The sequence below is a fragment of the Oncorhynchus mykiss genome, chromosome 3 (genome assembly GCF_013265735.2).
Source record: "Oncorhynchus mykiss isolate Arlee chromosome 3, USDA_OmykA_1.1, whole genome shotgun sequence".
NCBI lineage: Eukaryota > Metazoa > Chordata > Actinopteri > Salmoniformes > Salmonidae > Oncorhynchus > Oncorhynchus mykiss.
The window spans coordinates 60,032,316-60,053,104 of record NC_048567.1 but is presented as its reverse complement, the minus strand read 5'-3'; the positions used below and the strand labels follow the sequence as shown (position 1 = coordinate 60,053,104).

General features: G+C 42.6%; 1 protein-coding gene across 1 annotated transcript in view; it reads right to left on the bottom strand.

Moving 5' to 3' along the window:
* Window positions 1-810: 810 nt before the first annotated feature.
* Window positions 811-20,789, bottom strand: part of erbb4b (erb-b2 receptor tyrosine kinase 4b) — a 181,736-nt gene continuing 161,757 nt past the window's right edge. Inside the window, exons 19-27 of the mRNA XM_036974796.1 lie at window positions 17,530-17,685; window positions 16,319-16,394; window positions 16,038-16,184; window positions 15,236-15,333; window positions 14,864-15,034; window positions 8,197-8,443; window positions 7,909-8,043; window positions 7,205-7,293; window positions 811-6,952 (exon numbers count right to left, since the gene is read on the bottom strand). Of these exons, the coding sequence (XP_036830691.1) occupies window positions 6,275-6,952; window positions 7,205-7,293; window positions 7,909-8,043; window positions 8,197-8,443; window positions 14,864-15,034; window positions 15,236-15,333; window positions 16,038-16,184; window positions 16,319-16,394; window positions 17,530-17,685 (1,797 nt within the window). The 3' untranslated portion in view covers window positions 811-6,274. The remainder of the gene's footprint in view (window positions 6,953-7,204; window positions 7,294-7,908; window positions 8,044-8,196; window positions 8,444-14,863; window positions 15,035-15,235; window positions 15,334-16,037; window positions 16,185-16,318; window positions 16,395-17,529; window positions 17,686-20,789) is intronic.

The window sequence follows — 20,789 nt, the reverse complement described above, 5'->3', positions numbered from 1 at the left end:
TCATGTGGCTGCCCAAGAAGAGCAAAGGCTATATGTGTTTGTTAAATTGTGTCTGTGGGTACAGTATGTACGCATTATCCAAGGCCCATAGTGCTTCCTCAGACCACAGATAGGAATGAAATACATATTGATTATGAATACCGGTTAAATTGATACGAAATGATGGTGAGAGAGAGATATACAGTAGATGCAGGATAGACAAGTATTCATCAGTAATGCAACAGAGCCTCAATCTCTCCAATGGGTGGGTGGTTTCTGTACAAAATCAAAAAATGGCTATAGGGGGAGGAGAGGAGACTGAAATATACACCCAAAATAAGGAAAAGGCACCTCTACCCTGTGAGCAAGAGGTTTTTAACCACAAAGTCCACCAAGTTGTTCTAAATACAGCTACGAGGGAAACAGCGGGGACTATAAAAACTGCAAGCTTTTTAAAATCAGAATTCACTGGTTAAATTACATATATATATATACAGAAATAAAAACCAAGAAGAAAACTGATCACACACAATAATATTCAACAAAAAGCAGTAATATGACAGAATTAAAAGAGAAACCAAAAACATCATGGCAGCCCAAAAAGTATTGTTTCCCTCTATTTACAAATGCACCTGGCCAATACTTCCACTATCTATAAAAATACTATTCACATTTTATCGGTTGAAGAGCGGTATTAAAATGATCAAGAACAGCCATTCAGTATAATGCCTGTGTGTCATAAAAAGAAATTCCCTCCCATATATTAGTTACCAGCAAATCAACATGTATTGTAAACTGTGCTTACTCTACAACTACTGTCTTTTCCTGTCATTTTAAAGGAAGGAATACGCAATAGTACCACTGTAAAATGAGCTGTATTACAAAAGTACAGTGTTTTTGTGTGTTATAGTATATGATGAATTGTATGAATATTGTGTTAGTTAACTGGTATGTATCAATAAGTGAAGTTCTGAGATGCACTGAGTGCAGCCTCTCATACAGTATTTAGTTGTACATGTAGGGATTTAAATCCTATCTATGTGCAAAGGAATACTTCAGCCCATGGGGAAACAGGCAAGGCTTATTGGAACAAACTGTACATATTAATACCATAATAATTACAAAAATGTCCTTTAGAAATTAATTTCGCACTGTAAGAAATTACAGGAATACCGTCCATCATGTACTTTAGGGATTTACTCCAAGTTGTAGATCCAGGAGGGAGTAACATTGAGATACAACAGTGTGAAAGAGGCCTTCACCGAAATGTCTGTGCCCTATCTCATAGCAACAGAGTCAAAGAAACAACAATCTATTGCCATTATGAACCCCCCATTGAGATACACTAAGAAACATCACCATTAACACAATTTACAATACTCTTAAAGATGTCATGGTTACATCCATTTTGACTATTATACCCCAAAACCGTAAATACAGTAGTAGCTGAATCAAATAAATGTGACCGTTTCAACATTGCTGATTAAAATTAGTGTGCACAATCAGTGTTGAGATGAAACAGAGGGAATATTTGTGCTCCTTTTGTACCTAAAGGATTTTGCTAAAACAACCCGAAGACATAATTCATTAAAGTGTTGTGATTCTACGACTCTCACTTCTGAAACTCCTCGCCGGTCGCTTCTTCAAAATCATTTTGGTCGTGTTCAAGTTGCTCCTCATGAACTGCTTCATGGTAGTCGGTTTGTAAATACACACCACTCAACGTCAACAGTGCTTGCTACATACATTCCTTTAGTCATCTTTTTGAGATAAAGTAAAACTCCAGTCTCTTCCTCTGCTTCCAGCACTGCATCCAAACGCTGCTTCTCAGACAACCTATTGTAACACTGATGTATTGATCTCCTAACATCTGTGGAATGCTAATATCTCTGCCTTTTACCCTGCGTAGGATGGAAACTATTGCCCTGTCCGCCAGTGTTTATCTCCGCCATGTTGCTTGGAGATGTTGGGTGATATGATTTCCCCACAGAACAGAACAGCAGAACAGAGCAGCTTTAGAGGACAAGGAGAGCTATCAGCACACTGCTAGGTAAAAGACCCTTGTGATGGGTTTCAAATAAGGGTTTACCTTAAGGGATTGTTTCTCATTAGCTTCAGTATTTAATACACAGGGCACTGGTGTTGTATTCTCCTATAGACTGGCTTTAATTGACCAGTAAGGTCCATCACGAGTCCTCTTAACATCACTCTCATAGGCTGTCATTGCACCAACACCAATATCCCCATGTTCATAGTCTGGGATAAAACGTGCCCAGATAAACTCCCCAGATAAAGCATAGATTCCATTCTACTGTTATACACTTATTTTACACAAGGACAATATATACAGTTATAGTAAATGTTAGCTCTCAAACGAATCATCTTAAATCAGAGGACAAATTCAATTTTAACCTCCAAAATGAGAAGGAACAAACAAACAGTACCTTGGTATCTGACACAGCCACAGTGTTTATGTCCATGTAACACATTAACGTCCTGGCAGAGAGCTAGGTCTACAGGACCGGTTGAGTCAGTAGACACTGGTGATCACACACACAGTGTTAACCTCAGGTAGAGTTGCCGAAGAGAAGCCTTAGCCATCTAAACAGGCCTAATATCCTCACATGGTTCTTCCACTGTAGCTTAGTTCACAAGGACCATAAGCTCTGTAGTGATTCTACCACTGTAGGTTTGTAGACAGGGACTAGACTCTGTAGTGATTCTACCACTGTAGGTTTGTAGACAGGGACTAGACTCTGTAATGATTCTACCACTGTAGGTTTGTAGACAGGGACTAGACTCTGTAATGATTCTACCACTGTAGGTTTGTAGACAGGGACTAGACTCTGTAGTGATTCTACCACTGTAGGTTTGTAGACAGGGACTAGACTCTGTAGTGCGTTGTGATCAGCTATCTAAACAGACCTTATATCCTCCTGTGGTTATTCCGATGGAGCTTTGTCCACGAGGACTATAAACGCTTTAGCGATGCTACCAAAGTAGCTTTGTCTACAAGGACCACTTTCATGATTCTACCAATTAGATGGATCTTAATTGGCATGTCATTCTTTTTCATAAAGGAGGAGAACTGGAGATAAACACATCATCCAGGAAACATCTGTGTTTGGCTAAACTAAGCAAAACTTAACACAATGCCTCTCCAAAAACTCCCGGACATTTCATTCTATTTTCATTGGAGTGGAGAGCCTTCTAGTTCTCCTGTCAGTGCTTCTAGACCGTTACTACTATCCTTGTTCTCTTCTTCTACCACTACCATCGTTTACTTCTGCTAGTCTTCATTAAAGTGCTGCATCTCTGGATCGTACAAACTGAAGCCACAATGAGAAAAATAACAGTGAAATGGGGTAGGTTGCCTGCCTTTTCTATAGCTGCAATGCAACAGATAATACATAATTACATGTAAATGTATTGAGAACCTGATGTTCCTCTGTCTGGGGAAACAATGGAGAGGTTTGTCTGTGCCAAAATGGTTAATAAGTCCTATCAAAACTCAAAAAGGCCCAAATCTAAATATTTATTTTGTCTAGACAGTATTTCCCCTCTACTAGCAGCGAAAACAAAAATCATCTGGCAGTATTCTGTGGGACACATGGACCTGGCCTTCCATAGATATGTTGTCTGTCTACCTGTACTGTCATTATTGTCAAACATGAATAGAAAAGTGTTCAATGTCCTTGATCTGCTGTAGCTCCTGCATTTTCTTCATGAAAATGTCATTGTGGAGGAAGGAAATCTCTCCAAATGTTTTGGCACAATTTCATTTCCCATCTTGATTGCAAATTGTTGGAGAGGGATGTCCCTGTACTGTACGTAGAAGCGGGAGAGACATTTTGGGGTGGAGCAAAAGTCTTGGTTTTAGGGACCAGTTTGATGTCGTTCTAGTTGCAATACTATTCTTCATGGCATGACATAATATAATTAGAGTATTTCAACTGTCCAAATCTGATGCCATCCATCCTCAATTTCCCCCCAAAATTAATATATCATTCCACAGAACATATCCACCAATGATGACTCTGCTTGGCGTGTACTAGGTTTATTTCCTGTGTATTTCCATGTGTCCATGTGTTCACTCCTCACTGGCCATGGCCGACCCAAGACCAGATCAGGTTCTCAGGCTTCTCCTCTCCAGTTTGACCAGAACTCTCAATGACTCTCCTCCATGGTCGTGTCCACAACATCAGGGCTTAGTTATCCTCCTTTATTCCCAGGACCAGACCCAAGACCAGACCAAGTTTTTAGGCCTCTCTTATCCCAGACAGACTGGTGTCTGCTGCCCGCCACCTATCCAGGCCCCAGAATTCTCCAGTCCTCCACACACGTGGGTCACGTTCACACCGTAACAAAACATTTTGCAATGTCCAGGTAGTCCCTCCCTGTTTCAGTCCGTTGTCTTCCATTTGGTGCCTAATGAACATGACCCTGCCATCTATTTCTCCTCCAACTGTCTATCTATCCAGTCCAGTTCAAACTTCAGTCCCCATCACCTCATCAGTCCTGTCTCCTGAGGTCTTTGTAACCAGCTCTGATAGGGGAACGAACAGACAGACTCTGCCAGGGTTTATCAGTTAAAAAATACTGCAACACACAGCAGTTTCCGATCTATATTCTATGACAGCATCGATCCAGATCCAGATTTGTCTGCCTCAGAAGTCATGTGGGTTAGAAGTTATAACAGCATGGCTGGATGGTTGAGATCCTCTCCTTACTGATAAGCCCATTCCCTCGTAAATCCTGGGCTGTGGCACTTTCTGCCTGATGTATTTCAGTGTGTTCAACGTAGGCCATTCCAGCTTTACATACAGTATAACACTGCCATTTACTTGCTGTGACTTTGTCTTCTCATGCCGCTGCACTGCCTTGGCTGGTGCTATCTCCACTGCTTTAGAACCCAAGGTCAACGGAGCTCCTGGTCCAAAACGGAATGCACACGACGCTAACGCTATCTCTGTGTGTGTTTGTGCGCGTGTGTGTGTGTGTGTTTGTGTGTGTGACTATATCATACATGTACACGGTTATTGATGTGTCAAGGTTGGGAGCACATCTTCCTTCTTTGCGAGATACAAATGAACATCTTATAGAGGATATGAGCTGTGCTGTACAATCCATGATTGAATTGCATTATGTATTCAGAGGGGTTTAAACCATGTCAACCAGCCAGTCAGTCCAGTCAGCCAGCCAGCCAGTCAGTCCAGTCAGCGGACATGAATTCATCCTCCACATTATGAGACAGATGAATGGCGTGGCTGGGGCTTGGCAGACAGTGATGGAACAGCAGTGTATACACAGATGTATACATTTCCTCTTATAGGAACCTGCTGTCCTGCCCACCAACAGCTCTCATGACATTACTGTACGTGTTGTTGGTGGATTGCTACAAACGAAACCATGGTGCTCCAAGTGTAGAAAATGTGGTGCTCCAAGTGTAGTGTTGTGTATAAACGGGGAATTACTGGCTTACTAATAAAATAGTGTAGGTAAGATAATGAGCAAACAATAGTCTTGTAAGGGGTTTTTCTGGGGGAGTGTGTTATTGTCTGTCAGTAGTCATTACATGTCACTGTTCCTTTAGCGTTCTGCTGTTGTTATAGTTGTTGTTGATGTTGTTGGTGAAGCTGGAGTCTAAAGGAGTATAAAGTCGGAGTCAGGAAGAGGACAAAGTCACATGAGAGAGAGGTCCACCGTTTCCCAGGAGTGGGTGGCGCCTGTTTGTGTGATCAACACTGAAGAGGCGGAGCTGAGGGAGAGTAGTGGGTGTGGTAGAGGAGTAGTTAAGGTTGGCTAAGAGGGGCTGAGTGGAAGGGGAGGCTAGCAATGTGCACATTACTCCTGGGTTCAGCAGTATGTATATTACTATAATGTTACTGTAATCCAGTATAAATCAGATAGATACAGACGTTGCTCATCAGTCCTGGGTTCATGGGTAGTAGGAGGCTCTCAGCATTTTGTATATTACAATAATATTACTGTGATATTTCTGTGTAAATGCACTGTAATCAGACAGACAGATATAGATGTGTCAGTCCAGTGCTGGTGGAGGGAACCAAGGTTGATGCATTGATACGTAAATACTGAGTGACTGAGTGTGAGAGGGACTGTCCACTCCTCCTCCTTCCCGTCTTCACTTCTCCCTCCTCCTTCCTCTCACACTCAGTCCTCTCTCCTCCTCCCATCCTCCCACGATCTTGCCCTTCTTCCTCCGTACATCCCCCTCACTCCTCCTCCTCCCCTTGTCTTCCTCCTCTTCTCACCCAGTCCTCCTCACTACTCCACGTTACACCACAGTGTTCCTCTGTCTGTAGGGCGGGGGCGGTAGCACGGTCCCAGGTTTCAGGGCGAACTCCGTCAGGTACTCCTGGTTCTCGGCCACGGCGGGCCGGATACGTCCGTTCTGCCTGTAGAAGAAGCGCGTGCTGCAGTCCTGCAGGTACTCGGGGTTGTGCAGGGTGGCTTTGGGAGGGAGGCTATGCTGCCAGTACTCTGGATTGTCAAACGTCTTGTTCTTGTCTTGTCTGGTCTTCTTGTCCACCATGATGGTGCCAGTGAGACCGGGGTGGAGGGTGTACCCGGGGTGGGAAGGGTGACCTGGGTGCAGGATGTGCCCTGGGTGAGGGCCTGCTGCGCCGAGCCCCGGAGGTGCAGCGTATCCCGGTTGTGCGGAGACAGCGTGGGCGTTGGCTGTCTGGACGCTGTGGGAGGGGTTCCCTGCCTGGGTGGTGCCTGATTGGCCAGCAGTGACACCAGTGGTGCCTGGTTGGCTGGTAAGGGTGGCGAGGATAGGGTTGTGTCCCCCAGGGACTCCGTTCTTTTTCAGGGTATAATCGGTGTAGTCTCCCTCTCCTGGCCCTGGTCCTCCGGGGTTGTGGAAGGTGTTGAGGTAGAGGGGCTCGTTGACGTATTCGTCATCCACTCTGGGGCCGGAGCCGGCCTGCTGGGGACCTATGGGGGCCACCTGTCAAGTCAAAGTTTAGTTAAAGTCCATTCAAATAGCTAGATAGTAATAACATGGACTATCTTAAAACACTTCTATGTGTTTGGGTAGTAGATATCATAAAACAATGACTTAGACTTGTTAGGAATAACATGAGGTCACTACACTCAACACATCAAAGTAGAAAAAAAGGGGGGAAATGACGACAACAGTAGAAAACTGTATACAAATTTAGTAATAAGTAAATTTAGTAATAGTCACAAAAAAGTCCACCTGGTAGGGGTTACAGCTGTCCAGGGTCAGGGTGTCTCCGTTCCTCCGGCGCGTCACGAACGGGTTCTCCTCCACAGGGTTGAGATAGTCTGTTAGAGAGGGGGAAAGAACGAGAGACATAGGGGAAGGAGAGAAAGAGAGAAAGAAAGAAAAATAAAGTAAGAGAGAGAGAGGTTAGAGGCTTTCAGGATGAACAGAAGGTTTGGTATATTTTGATCTCACTGATCTCTTCACTAGTCTGCCCTCAGCCTCTGACATGCCTCTATGTGTGCGAATGTGTGTGTGTACGATAGTGTATGTGTGCATGTACATATGTGCGTGTGTGAGTGTGTACGTGTGTGTGATGTGTTGTGCTCTAGGCCTTCGTCTTTACAGCTCTCTGGATCAAAGGGTGAGGAAGAGGAGGAGATGATGAAACCTGGTTCTGACATCACTAGCTACAATACAGAACAGTACACCCCCCTGGTAACAGATGAGGCAAAGGATCATTTCAAAGGATCAGAAGAGGAGTCTTTCACCTATTTTTGCTTTTCTGAACTTGTATCTTCTTTCTAACTGGAACAGTTAATGCAAAGTTTCAGAACCAGAAGTTCAAAAACACAACAAAAACCAAAGTGTGTTGCTATGGATAAAAGCTTTTTCAAAGCAGACAAGACATCATAAACAGTTAAGAAGTGCTTCCTGTTGTACATGACATGTTGTACCTGAGGAGGCCTTCTCCCTCATGGCGGTCAGGTATCCATCCTGGTCTGTGTCTCCTCTAGCTCCTCTCTCCCCCAGCATGATGGTGGGGTCTGCACTGTAGCGCTGTCCACTGCTGTCCTCCCCTGGACCTGAGGCTAAATAACAATAAGGCAATTCATTTCTATAGCACTTTTCATTACAGAGGAATCTCAACGCAACGATCTGCGTAGGCAAAATATCACAAACAAACAAGACAAAATATATGGACGAATCAAGGAAGTTAAATTAACTGCTATAAGAGGTGTCACCTGGGGCTCCGCCTTGTCCTGGAGGTCCCGCGGGCCGGGGTGAGACCTGCTTCCTCAGGGTGCCGTTACAGCGCTGGTCCTCGAAACGTTTATCCTCTTGGCCGCTGCCGCCTTGCCCCCCTACAGACGGGTCCCCTGAGGGCCTGCACCCTGGGACTGCAGACAGGGACAGCACCCGTGGGATGGTCCCCAAGGTACCCAACATGTCTTCCATGCCGAAACTAGGGTCTTGGTACAAAAACTGGTTCTGTAGAGAGAGACACAAGAAGAGAGAGAGGAGACAGAAGAGAGAGGTTTTCATATACAGTATACACCGCTGTGGTATAGGTAACGCCTGGTACACAAACTGGTTCCGTAGAGAGAGACACAAGAAGAGAGAGAGGAGACAGAAGAGAGAGGTTTTCATATACAGTATACACCGCTGTGGTACAGGTAACGCCTGGTACACAAAATGGTTCCGTAGAGAGAGACACACAGGGACAAATACGTTTAATACAGACTCCTGTGTGTTGGTACTTGGTTTAAGGGAGTGTTCAAGAGTATTCGTTCAAGGGAGGAGAGTCCCCTCTGTGAACTTTCTCGTCCCTCTTCTTCCCTCCTCCCTCATTCTCTCTCCTACCCTCTCTTCCTGCAATCTCCCCCCATCCTTCCCCCTCCTGTGGGTGAATGGTCTCTACCCTCCATCACCCTCCTTCCCCACCTGATCTCTCAGTCTCAGCGGTGGTCTGCATGTGTGTAGTCAGCACTCACTGAGGAAAACAGACTCTCTCTCACGCTGTGTACCCTCAACCCTATAGTTACTTTCTCACAAACACTTCTCCTCTCTGTAGCCTACCTGCCACTTATGAAGCATAGTACAAATAAATGAGGTGATTAGTTCAAAAAGACACATGAACATAGAACATATGTGTAAATATATTTTAAACTATATTTTACTGAGCTGTCAATCACAATTTGAAATGTTCCCAAGCCACAGCCCCAGCCAGGCCTTCAACTGACAGAGCAGCCCTTACAATTTTGAGAAGGAAAAGAGCAGCTGTCACCACCAAAAAGCTTTCTCATGGATAATGGCATTTTCTTGATTATACATTCATAACATTGGTTTAAAATATGTTTTTAACCTGGTGAGTGACAGACGAAGATCATTTATTCAACTGCAAGCAAGAGATTTAATCAAGCTTACTAACATAACATAACATAACTACCTACCTAGCTAGCTAGCTCCTTTTTTTTAGCTTGCCACCAATGTGCAGTGTGACTCACTGAGGTAAAAATTGTTTTGAAAATTAAAGTTGAGTAGAGTTCAGTGGAGTTAATGTCATGTATGTATTAGATATACAATACTTTAATTGCCAAAGCTATTGTTAAATGTTCTTGGCTAGCCAAGCAATGTGTTGCTTGCTTGCTAATTTAGCAAGCTTTAGTGACCCGGGTGTCTCTGATAGAATTGGCTAGCTCGAATTGGGAGCCTCAGCTGCCTATGGACAGACCCCTGCCAATGTAAGTAGTATTTTGTATCACTTAGCTAGCTAGTCCTCAATGAAGTTAAAATGTGTTCATGAACATTAAACCATTTATTTATTCTTCATCTTGTGTGGAATGTTTTCACTGACTCTGTTTCTGCATTATACACAGGTTAACTGTCAACTTGTGAGTCTGAAAATGGACACTGCAGGTGAAGGAAGCTGCATTGTAAGTATAACTTTGATATTCCAAGGCAAAATACATACGTTAAGTGCACATACATTGTAGGTAATTTGTACATTATATTGTGTGTTTCAGATGCGACCTTCCAGTGACTCCCATGCCACAATTCAACAATGGACCAAGTTATTTGAGCAAAAAAACAAGATTATTGTTTCTTCACCTGCATTGCTTGCTGTTTGGGGTTTTAGGCTGGGTTTCTGTACAGCACTTTGAGATATCAGCTGATGTACGAAGGGCTATATAAAATAAATTTGATTGAATTTGATTGATTATTGAAAGCACCCTTTAAGTTGTCAGTTATGAGTCATTCATTCAAACTTTTCAAAGTATACCACAGCATTCTATTATGATTTTGTGCTGAACTTTGTCAGGTCAAAAGCAACATTTTCCATTCATTAAAATACATGCCAACATATATCAACATTTTATGAAATATATTTTGTAATATATTTTACTAGCTACCACAGCATGCTGTCAAATTTGACCAAATGTAACTATTTGATCAAGAAGTAGAGTGATGGAGTGCTGCATCAGATGACCTGTCCTCCACCATCACCCGACCTCAACCCAATTGAGATGGTTTGGCACGAGTTGGACCGCAGAGTGAAGGAAAAGCAGACAACTTTTGCTCAGCACATGTGGGATCTCCTTCTAGACTGTTGTAAAACCATTCCAGAAGAAGCTAGTTGAGATAATGCCAAGAGTGTGCAAAGCTGTCATCAAGGCAAAGGGTGGCTACTTTGAAGAATCTCAAATATATTTGTTTAACACTTTTTTTGGTTACTACATGATTAAATATGTGCTATTTCATAGTTTTGATGTATTCACTACTTTCTACAATGTAGAAAATAGTAAAAATAAAGAAAAACCCTAGAATGAGTAGGTGTGTCCAAACTTTTTACTGGTACTGAACATACATTTTTTTTAACATATATATGTATATGTACATATAAAACGTAAACATATATATATATATATATGTACAGTGCATCCAGAAAGAATTCAGACCCCTTTACTTTTTCCACATTTTGTTACATTTTCCATTATTCTAAAATGGATGATTTTTTTTCCTCTTCATCAATCTACACGCAAAAACAGGTTTTTAGAAATTTTAACAAATGTATTAAAAATTCTAAACTGAAATATGACATTTACATAAGTATTCAGACCCTTTACTCAGTACTTTGTTGAAGCACTTTTGGTAGCGATTACAGCGATTCTTCTTGGGTATGACGTTACAAGCTTGCCACACATGTATTTGTGGAGTTTCTCCCATTCTTCTCTGCAGATCCTCTCAAGAGGTTGTCAGGTTGGATGGGGAGTGTCGCTGCACAGCTATTTTCGGGTCTCTCCAGAGATGTTCGATGGGGTTCAAGTTTGGACTTTGGCTGGGCCACTCAAGGACATTCAGAGACTTGACCCAAAACCCCTCCTGCGTTGTCTTGGCTGTGTGCTTAGGGTCATTGTCCTTTTGGAAGGTGAACCTTCGCCCCAGTCTGAGGTCATGAGCACTTTGGAGCATGTTTTCATCAAGGATCTCTCTGTATTTTGCTGCTCTGTTCATCTTTCCCTCAATCCTGGCTAGTTTCCGAGTCCCTGCAGCTGAAAAACATCCCCACAGCATGATGCTGCCACCACCATGCTTCACTGTAGGGATGGTGCCTGGTTTCCTCCAGATGTGATGCTTGGCATTCAGGCCAAAGATTTCAACCTTGGTTTCATCAGACCAGATACTCTTGTTTCTCATGGTCTGAGTCCTGGATGTGCCTTTTGGCAAACTCCAAGCTTGCTGTCATGTACCTTTTACTGAGGAGTGGCTTCCATCTGGCTACTTTACCATAAAAGCCTGATTGGTGGAGTGCATGCAGAGATGGTTGTCCTTCCTTGTCCTATGGTTTCCTCCATCTCCACATAGGAACTTTGGAGCTCTTTCAGAGTGGCCATGACGTTCTTGGTCACCTCCCTGACCAAAGCCCTTCTCCCCCGATTGATCAGTTTGGCTGGGCGGCCAGCTCTAGGAAGAGTCTTGGTGGTTCCAAACTTCTTACATTTAAGAATGATGGAAGTCACTGTGTTCTTGGGGACCTTCAATGCTGCAGAAATTTTTTAGTACCCTTCCCCAGATCTGTGCCTCGACACAATCATGTCTCGGCGCTCGACAGAGAATTCCTTCGACCCCATGGCTTAGTTTTTGCTCTGACTTTCACTGTCAACTGTGGGACCTTATATAGACAGGTGTGTGCCTTTCCAAATCATGTCTAATCAATTGAATTTACCACGGGTGGACTCCAATCAATCTGTAGAAACATCTCAAGGATGATCAATGGAAACAGGATGCACCTGAGCTTAATTGGCGAGTCTCATAGCAAAGGTCTGAATACTTAAAAAAATAAAAACCTTTGCAAAAATGTTTTTGCTTTGTCAGTATAGGGTATTGTGTGTAGTTTGATGGGGAACATTTAAAAATATATATATTTTAGAATAAGGCTGTAACATAACAAAATGTGGAAAAAGGGAAGGGGTCTGAATACTTCCCGAATGCACTGTATATGGTTATCTGTAATTTACATATAAGTTCATACATGTACATATTATTTTTCTGTAAGGCTCCTCCTCCTCTCTTCCTTCTCCCATCACCTCCTCTAATTTTCCTTTCTTCCTCCTCTCACGAGAACAGACTCCAGACCTCACGCTGTGTAGCCTTCAGCCTATAACTACTCCTCCTCTGACAACTCCTCACCTCCTCTTTCCTCATCTTTTCTATCCCCCATATCAACACACTAAATACTGTAGCTCTTGGTTTTAAGTAGCCCTAGAGCATAGTGGCAAGAAAAATGATGTGAACCCTTTGGAAATACCTGGATTTCTGCATGAATTGGTCATAAAATTTGATCTGATCTTCTTCTAGGTCACAACAATAGACAAACAGTCTACATAAACTAACAACAAACAATTATACGTTTTCATGTCTTTATTGAACACACTGTGTAAATATTCACAGTACAGGGTGGAAATAGTATGTGAACCCTTGGATTTAATAACTGGTTGAGCCTCCCTTGGCAGCAATAACCTCAACCAAATGTTTTCTGTAGTTGCGGATCAGACCTGCACAATGGTCAGGAGGAATTTTGGACCATTCCTCTTTACAAAATTGTTACAGTTCAGCAATATTCTTGGGATGTCTGGTGTGAACTGCTCTCATGACATCATGCCATAGCATCTCAATCGGGTTGAGGTCAGGACTCTCGACTGGGCCGCTCCAGAAGGCATATTTTCTTCTGTTGTTGATTTACTTCTTTGTTTTGGGTCGTTGTCCTGTTGCATCATCCAACTTCTGTTGAGCTTCATTTGGTGGACAGATAGCCTAACATTCTCCTGCAAATGTCTTGATGAACATATTTCCATCAAGCAGCAAAGCAGCCCCAAACCATGATGCTCCCTCCGCCATACTTTACAGTTGGGATGAGGTTTTGATGTTGTGTTGTGTGTTCCTTCCAAACAACTCAACTGTAGTTTTGTTTGTTTTGCTGTGGAACATGGAACAACATCCAGGTGCACTTTTGCAAACTTCAGCAATGTTTTTTTGGACAGCAGTGGCTTCTTCCGCGGTGTCCTCCCATGATCACAATTCTTGTTTAGTGTTTTATGTATCGTAAACTCGTCAACAGAGATGTTAGCATGTACCAGAGATTTCTGTAAGTCTTTAGCTGGCACTCTAGGATTCTTCTTAATCTCATTGAGCATTCTGCGCTATGCTCTTGCAGTGATCTTTGCAGGACGTCCACTCCTAGAGAGAGTAGCAACAATGCAGAACTTTCTCCATTTATAGACAATTGGTCTTACCGTGGACTGATGAACATCAAGGCCTTTAGAGATACTTTTGTAACCCTTTCCAGCTTTATACGAGTCTATAATTTTTTTTATCTTAGGTCTTCTGAGATCTCTTTTGTTCGAGGCATGGTTCACATCAGGCAATGCTTCTTGTGAATAGCCAACTCAGCATGGCAGCTCTAACCAACATCTCCAATCTCGTCTCATCGATTGGACTCCAGGTTAGCTGACTCCTGACTCCAATTAGCTTTTGGAGAAGTCATTAACCTAGGGGTTCACATACTTTTTCCAACCTACACTGTGAATGTTTAAATTATGTATTCAATATAGACAATACAAATACAATAATTTGTGTGTTAATATTTTAAGCACACTGTTTTTGTCTATTGTTGAGATGTAGATGAAGATCAGATCAAATTTGATGACCAATTTATGCAGAAATCCAGGTAATTCCAAAGGGTTAGCATACTTTTTCTTGCCAAATCTGCCTATGTATGTACTGTATGTTGTGATAATTTACACTGCAGTTACAACCTGAGAAGTGAATTTCAGTGCCACAGATGAGTGAAACCCTCATGGGAAATCAAACACAATATATTGAAACAGACATTCATTAGAATAAATGCTTTTAAGATATAATTTAATGGAGTTTATCATGAAGGGGATCCGGGATAAATTATGGAGTTCTGTGAAAAGTTCAAATCATTTCAAAATGTATAGCTCAGCGTGCCCTTTGTCTACGGTTGAATAAGACTGGTATTTAAATATCAGAGAGCACTTTGTAGCCAGGCTTCTAGGGAAGGAAGAGGTTAGGGGAAAAGCTAGCATGTTGAATAGAGTAGGATAGAATAGAAAATAATAGAATAGAATGGAATACAATAAAATAAGATAGAATATAATAAAATGTAATATAATGAAAAATAATAGAATGCCCTCTGAGAGGGGCATTCTGTGTACAGGGATTCACCCTGTTAGAGTTGATGTGTGGGTAGGCCAGCAGAGATAAGAGAAGAGAGGAGGAGAGGAGAGGAGAGAGAAGAGGGGAGAGGAGAGAAGTGGGGAGAGGAGAGGAGAAGAGGGGAGAAGAGAGAAGAAGAGGGGAGAAGAAGAGGGGAGAGGAGAGCCTTACCCTGTTGGAGTCAACACGTGTCCTGGGTGTGTACGCCAGCGGTGGGATATTAAAGGCGTGAGGAACCAGGTACTCCTCAGCATCCATCAGATCCTCCAGCTCCTCCTCATCCAGCAGGCTCTGGAAGAACTTACTGTCGTTGGGGCTGGGAAGCTTCATACGGTCATCCCCCTGGAGGGGGAGGGAGAGAGAGAGAGACCAATTACTCCTCGTACACTTAGAATGTCATTTATTTTGGTTTGCAAAACATATATCAACAAGATGTGCCTTTGAATCCCAGATGACGACACAAACTATCCTGGTCATTCACTCTACTCCCCAGGATAAGGAGGGGTGTTCGAGGGGAAGGTAAGGTACGGTAAGGTAACTCACCTGGATGACCAGATAACGCTGAGGGTCCCGGGCCATCCTACAGAACTCTGCAGCTAGCTCCTTGAACTTGGGCCTGCTGTCTGCATCTATCATCCAACCTGGAAAACACACAGGGAGAGCTTTAGATATAGAGCCATGGATAAGGTATACTGAAGGAGGATGTCCCAGTGTGCTGGTTAAGCTGGGCTTCCGTATGTAGGTTACAGATCTTGTCATACTTTTGTGTTAGATTTGAATTATATGGTTGATTTTTAAAAAGGTTAATTTTTCTGATTATCAAATGTCCTTTTCTCAAAACCTATCACCTGCACAGCCATGTTAGTGTGTTCATCTGCCAAGTTCCACAGACACGCAACCAATACCGCACCAAAGCAATCACTTGTGTGTCCTCTGTGCTACTCTACCAGATTGAAAGAGTAAAGGAGAGGAAGAGAGAGAGAGACATAGTGACCTCCCCTAATCCTGTCCTGGCAGTCTGGTTTAATGAGCAGGGGCATTGGGTACAGGATCATGGAGGAAGGTGACAGAGGCAGTTGGTCAGTCAGTGACACCCTAGGCCCAATGTGTGAGGGAGGGGCCACAGCCAGAGGAGAGAGGGGCCAGAGAAGCGGCACAGTACAGCCAGGAAACACCAGGGTAGTGCTCTCTGCATGGACAGGGCGTGTGCTGGACATGGGGGCATAGTGCCGTCTGGGACTCTACCCTATACTGCTGGGGTCGGAGCAGCACGGTCATGTGGGAATGTGTGCGTGTGAGAGAGAAGAGAGAGAGAGAGAGAAAGAAGTTATACAGGGTAGCTTACATTTGACCATGACCATGTATACATCTATGGTGCAGATGGGAGGTTGGGGAAGACGCTCTCCTTTCTCCAGCAGGTCTGGGATGTCCCGGGTCGGGATGCCATCATAGGGCTTCCCCCCAAATGTCATCAATTCCCAAATGGTCACCCCTGAGAAGAGGTGTAAAGTTATAATAGAATATAATAGATACAAATTGTAAGATTTCACCAGAGCATTCACATTACCGTATAAAAAAGACAGAATTAAGACACATTGATTGATTGATGTGAGTGTCCAGTCTTACCGTAGCTCCAGACATCACTCTGGTGTGTAAACTTCCTGTAGTGGATACACTCCAAGGCCATCCACTTGATTGGCATCTGTAGTTATGGAGACAGATACAGTGGGTTCTGAAAGTATTGACACCCTTGATAAAGATGAGCAATAATGACTATATAAAATAAATAATTCAAATATATTGTGTGCCCTCAAGAATTGAGAAATTATTTTATTTTATACTAATACAGTTGCTCAGAGAAATAAGTGTTGTTTAACAAGTACTATTTTTATTTTCTCAAAAAGGTAGCAGTAAAAATTATTGACACCCCTAAACATTTTTATTTAAAGTAATCAAAAGTGTTGTATTTGGTTGCATATTCCTAGCACGCAATGACTACATCAAGCTTGTGACTCTACAAACTTGTTGGATGCATTTTCAGTTTGTTTTGATTGTGTTTCAGATTATTTTGTGCCCAATATAAATGAATGGTAAATATCCACAATAACTGCCTTGTTGACGTAATACTTACAGGATATTAGCAAATGGCACACAAACAGTTTAGTGAAGGTTAAGTTGATGCCAAATGGATCACGTAAACAAATATTGGGTGACTTTTAGTCCCTTTTCAGACTAATTTGGATCGGAACACTGCTGTATAACAGTTTGCTCTTCCTCTAAATGGATCGTTGGCACTGGTAAAACAGGAAGTGTCACAAGAGAAAAATACATAATTAAGAAATATGTATGGCCAGAATTGGACATCATGGGCTGATTACAGATGAAGGATCTTAATTTGAGGCAGTTTGCAACAGCAGGAATATTCTCAGCAATAAAATGAAGATGCTACACCTGTAAGTTCTGAACTAAAGACCATGCTCATTAGAGTCTCCATGTAATGTTTAGTCCAGAACTAGGCTTGACCTCCAGAAAACCAGACATGCTAGCCTCCCCTGTTATTGGCAATGGTGAGATGTTAGCATGCTTTCGGGTGTGATCTTTGACCCTCTCAAACGTTCTCAAAAAGCTATTTTCATGGAGTTCACATTTCTTGTGGCCACCACCCCCATCAAAGTTACTCATCCCTGCACTACGGTATAGAGAATACACACATCTAGAAGAATACAGGGACAGAGAACAGACAGAGGAGCAGCAAAACAGAGAACATTATTGGAGCAGCAAAACAGTAGGCAGACATAGATTCTCTTTTTCTCTAAGTATTTCCGGGCCATGCTTACCTTGCCTCCGTCAGCGTTGTACTCCTTCTCATTGACGTCCAGCAACCGAGCCAGACCAAAGTCAGTGATCTTGATGTGGTTGGGGGACTTGACCAGCACGTTACGGGCAGCCAAGTCCCTGTGCACCAGTCTCCGCTCTTCCAGATACATCATACCCTGCAAGAAACATACCAACACACACTGTTACTGAACAGTGAAGAAACATTGTCATCAATATCGCCATTGTCGTCATCATTATCAGCAGCAGCAACATCATCATCATCTTCATCATTACCACCATCATCTTCATGGCTGGTATCATCATCATGATCATCATCATCATGAACTACAACATCACATCTCTTTTTGTAGTGATGGGTATTCCTGGCTATTTTCAGTGAGCCGGCTCTTTTCAGTGAGCCGGCTCTTTTCAGTGAGCTGGCTCTTTTCAGTGAGCCGGCTCTTTTCAGTGAGCCGGCTCTTTTCAGTGAGCCGGCTCTTTTCAGTGAGCCGGCTCTTTTCAGTGAGCCGGCTCTTTTCAGTGAGCCGGCTCTTTTCAGTGAGCCGGCTCTTTTCAGTGAGCCGGCTCTTTTCAGTGAGCCGGCTCTTTTCAGTGAGCCGGCTCTTTTCAGTGAGCCGGCTCTTTTGGCTCCCAAACGGCTCTTTAAAAAAATATATGTTTTGTATTTTTTCAAGTCAAACAGTTTGCGATAGTTTGACTATGATTGGTGTTAAAACAATTCTAATAATATGATTCAATGGAATCATACTCTACCTTAACCACAATGTATTTAAAAATGCATTGGTTTGTTATGAAAAAGAATGCTATTAAACATTTGCATTTAAAGTATAACTTTTTAATGTATATGAACAAAGTGCATATAAATGTAACAATTGAAAACGAATACAATCTGAACAACATAATAATATAATATTGCACCATATCAAAGAAAAATAAATAACAATGTGCAAAACTGCAGCATCCCACTTAAAACATTAAACTGGTCCCTCTTTTCTCTCTCTTCTTTATTGCCATGTTATAACCAGCAGAACACACCAATGCTGACCATATTTTTATTTTAGGAGAGATTTGCATTCTGAAATACAAGCTGCCTCACTTTCGAGGGGCTGATGTGGTTTCTTCTCTCAGTAATTATTTGTCCCATTATTGAGAAGACCCTCTCAGAGGGAACGGATGTGGCCAGTATGCAGAGTCTCCCTGTCATGACTTTAGTAAGCCGTGAGTAGACAAAGGCCTTGTTCTTCCACTAGCTCAGAGGATCCTCCAAATAGGATCGGACCTCCATTATGGCATCTGCTGAGGGATTCCTCCGTGCTGCATCCCCAGTTGCTCTCTCGTCAAAAAGCATCCAAACAGCAGATGTTTGTGGCACTACTGCTGGTGCTTCTGCTCCATCTGATCCCTCTTCTTCCTGTTGCCCTGGTGCCTGAGCCAGCTGACTGCTGGGGCTGTTCCTCCCTGCTGCTGAGGTTATTCTTTTAAGAGCTTCATCAATCGCTCTGGCATCACTGAAGGCTAAGTTCTTAAACCTGGGATCAAGTGCAGTGGTTGCTGACAGCACGTGATTATGTTCCATTCTGTAGAACTTTCTGTCCATTGATGAACATAGGGTGTCCATCAACTCTGTCGCATGTCCTGTGTTTACATTTGCTTCTCTCTGACAGCTGGCTGTGATTCGCTGCAGACCCTTAAGAGAGAGATCAGTAACAGTAGTTCAGGTTAATGTTTTGTCAACTGATACTACATTTTCATCTACTGCTCATACAGTTGAAGTCGGAAGTTTACATACACTTAGGTTGGAGTCATTATAACTCGATTTTCAACCAATCCACAAATTTCTTCTTAACAAACTATAGTTTTGGCAAGTCGGTCAGGACATCTACTTTGTGCATGACACAAGTAATTTTTCCAACAATTGTTTACAGACAGATTATTTCACTTATAATTCACTGCAACACAATTCCAGTGGGTCAGAAGTTCACATACACTAAGTTGATTGTGCCATGGCTTTAGAAGCTTCTGATAGGCTAATTGACATAATTTGAGCCAATTGGAGGCGTACCTGTGGATGTATTTCAAGGCCTACCTTCAAACTCAGTGCCTCTTTGTTTGACATCATGGGAAAATCAAAAGAAATCAGCCAAGACCTCAGAAAAAAATTATAGACCTCCACAAGTCTGGTTCGTCCTGAAGGTACCACGTTCATCTGTACAAACAATAGTACACAAGTATAAACACCATGGGACCACGCGGCCATAATACCGATCAGGAAGGAGACGTGTTCTGTCTCCTAGAGATGAACGTACTTTGGTGCAAAAAGTGCAAATCAATCCCAGAACAACAGCAAAGGATCTTGTGAAGATGCTGGAGGAAACAGGTACAAACATATCTATATCGATAGTAAAACAAGTCCTATATTGACATAACCTGAAAGGCCACTCAGCAAGGAAGAAGCCACTGCTCCAAAACCGCCATAAAAAAAGCCAGACTACGGTTTGCAACTGCACATGGTACTTTTTGGAGAAATGTCCTCTGGTCTGATAAAACAAAAATAGAACTGTTTGACCATAACGACTATCGTTATGTTTGAAAGAAAAAGGGGGAGGCTTGCAAGCCGAAGAACACCATCCCAACCGTGAGGCAATGGGGTGGGCAACATCATGTTGTGGGGGTGCTTTGCTGCAGGAGGGACTGGTGAACTTCACAAAATAGATGGCTTCATCAGGTAGGGAAATTATGTGGATATATTGACGCAACATCTCAAGACATCAGTCAGGAAGTTAAAGCTTGGTCGCAAATGGGTCTTCCAAATGGAAAATGACCCCAAGCATACTTCCAAAGTTGTAGTAAAATGGCTTAAGGACAACAAAGTCAAGCTATTGAGGTTGCCATCACAAAGCCCTGACCTCCATCCCATAGAACATTTGTGGGCAGAACTGAAAAAGTGTGTGTAAGCAAGGAGGCCTATATACCTGACTCAGTTACACCAGCTCTGTCAGGAGGAATGGGCCAAAATACATCCAACTCATTGTGGTAAGCTTGTGGAAATTTACCCGAAGCGTTTGACCCAAGTTAAACAATTTAAAGGCAATGCCACCAAATACTAATTGAGTGTATGTAAACTTCTGACCCACTGGGAATGTGATGAAAGAAATAAAAGCTGAAATAAATAATTATCTCTACTATTATTCTGACATTTCACTTTAAAATTAAGTGGTGATCCTAACTGACCTAAGACAGGGAATTTCTACGAGGATGT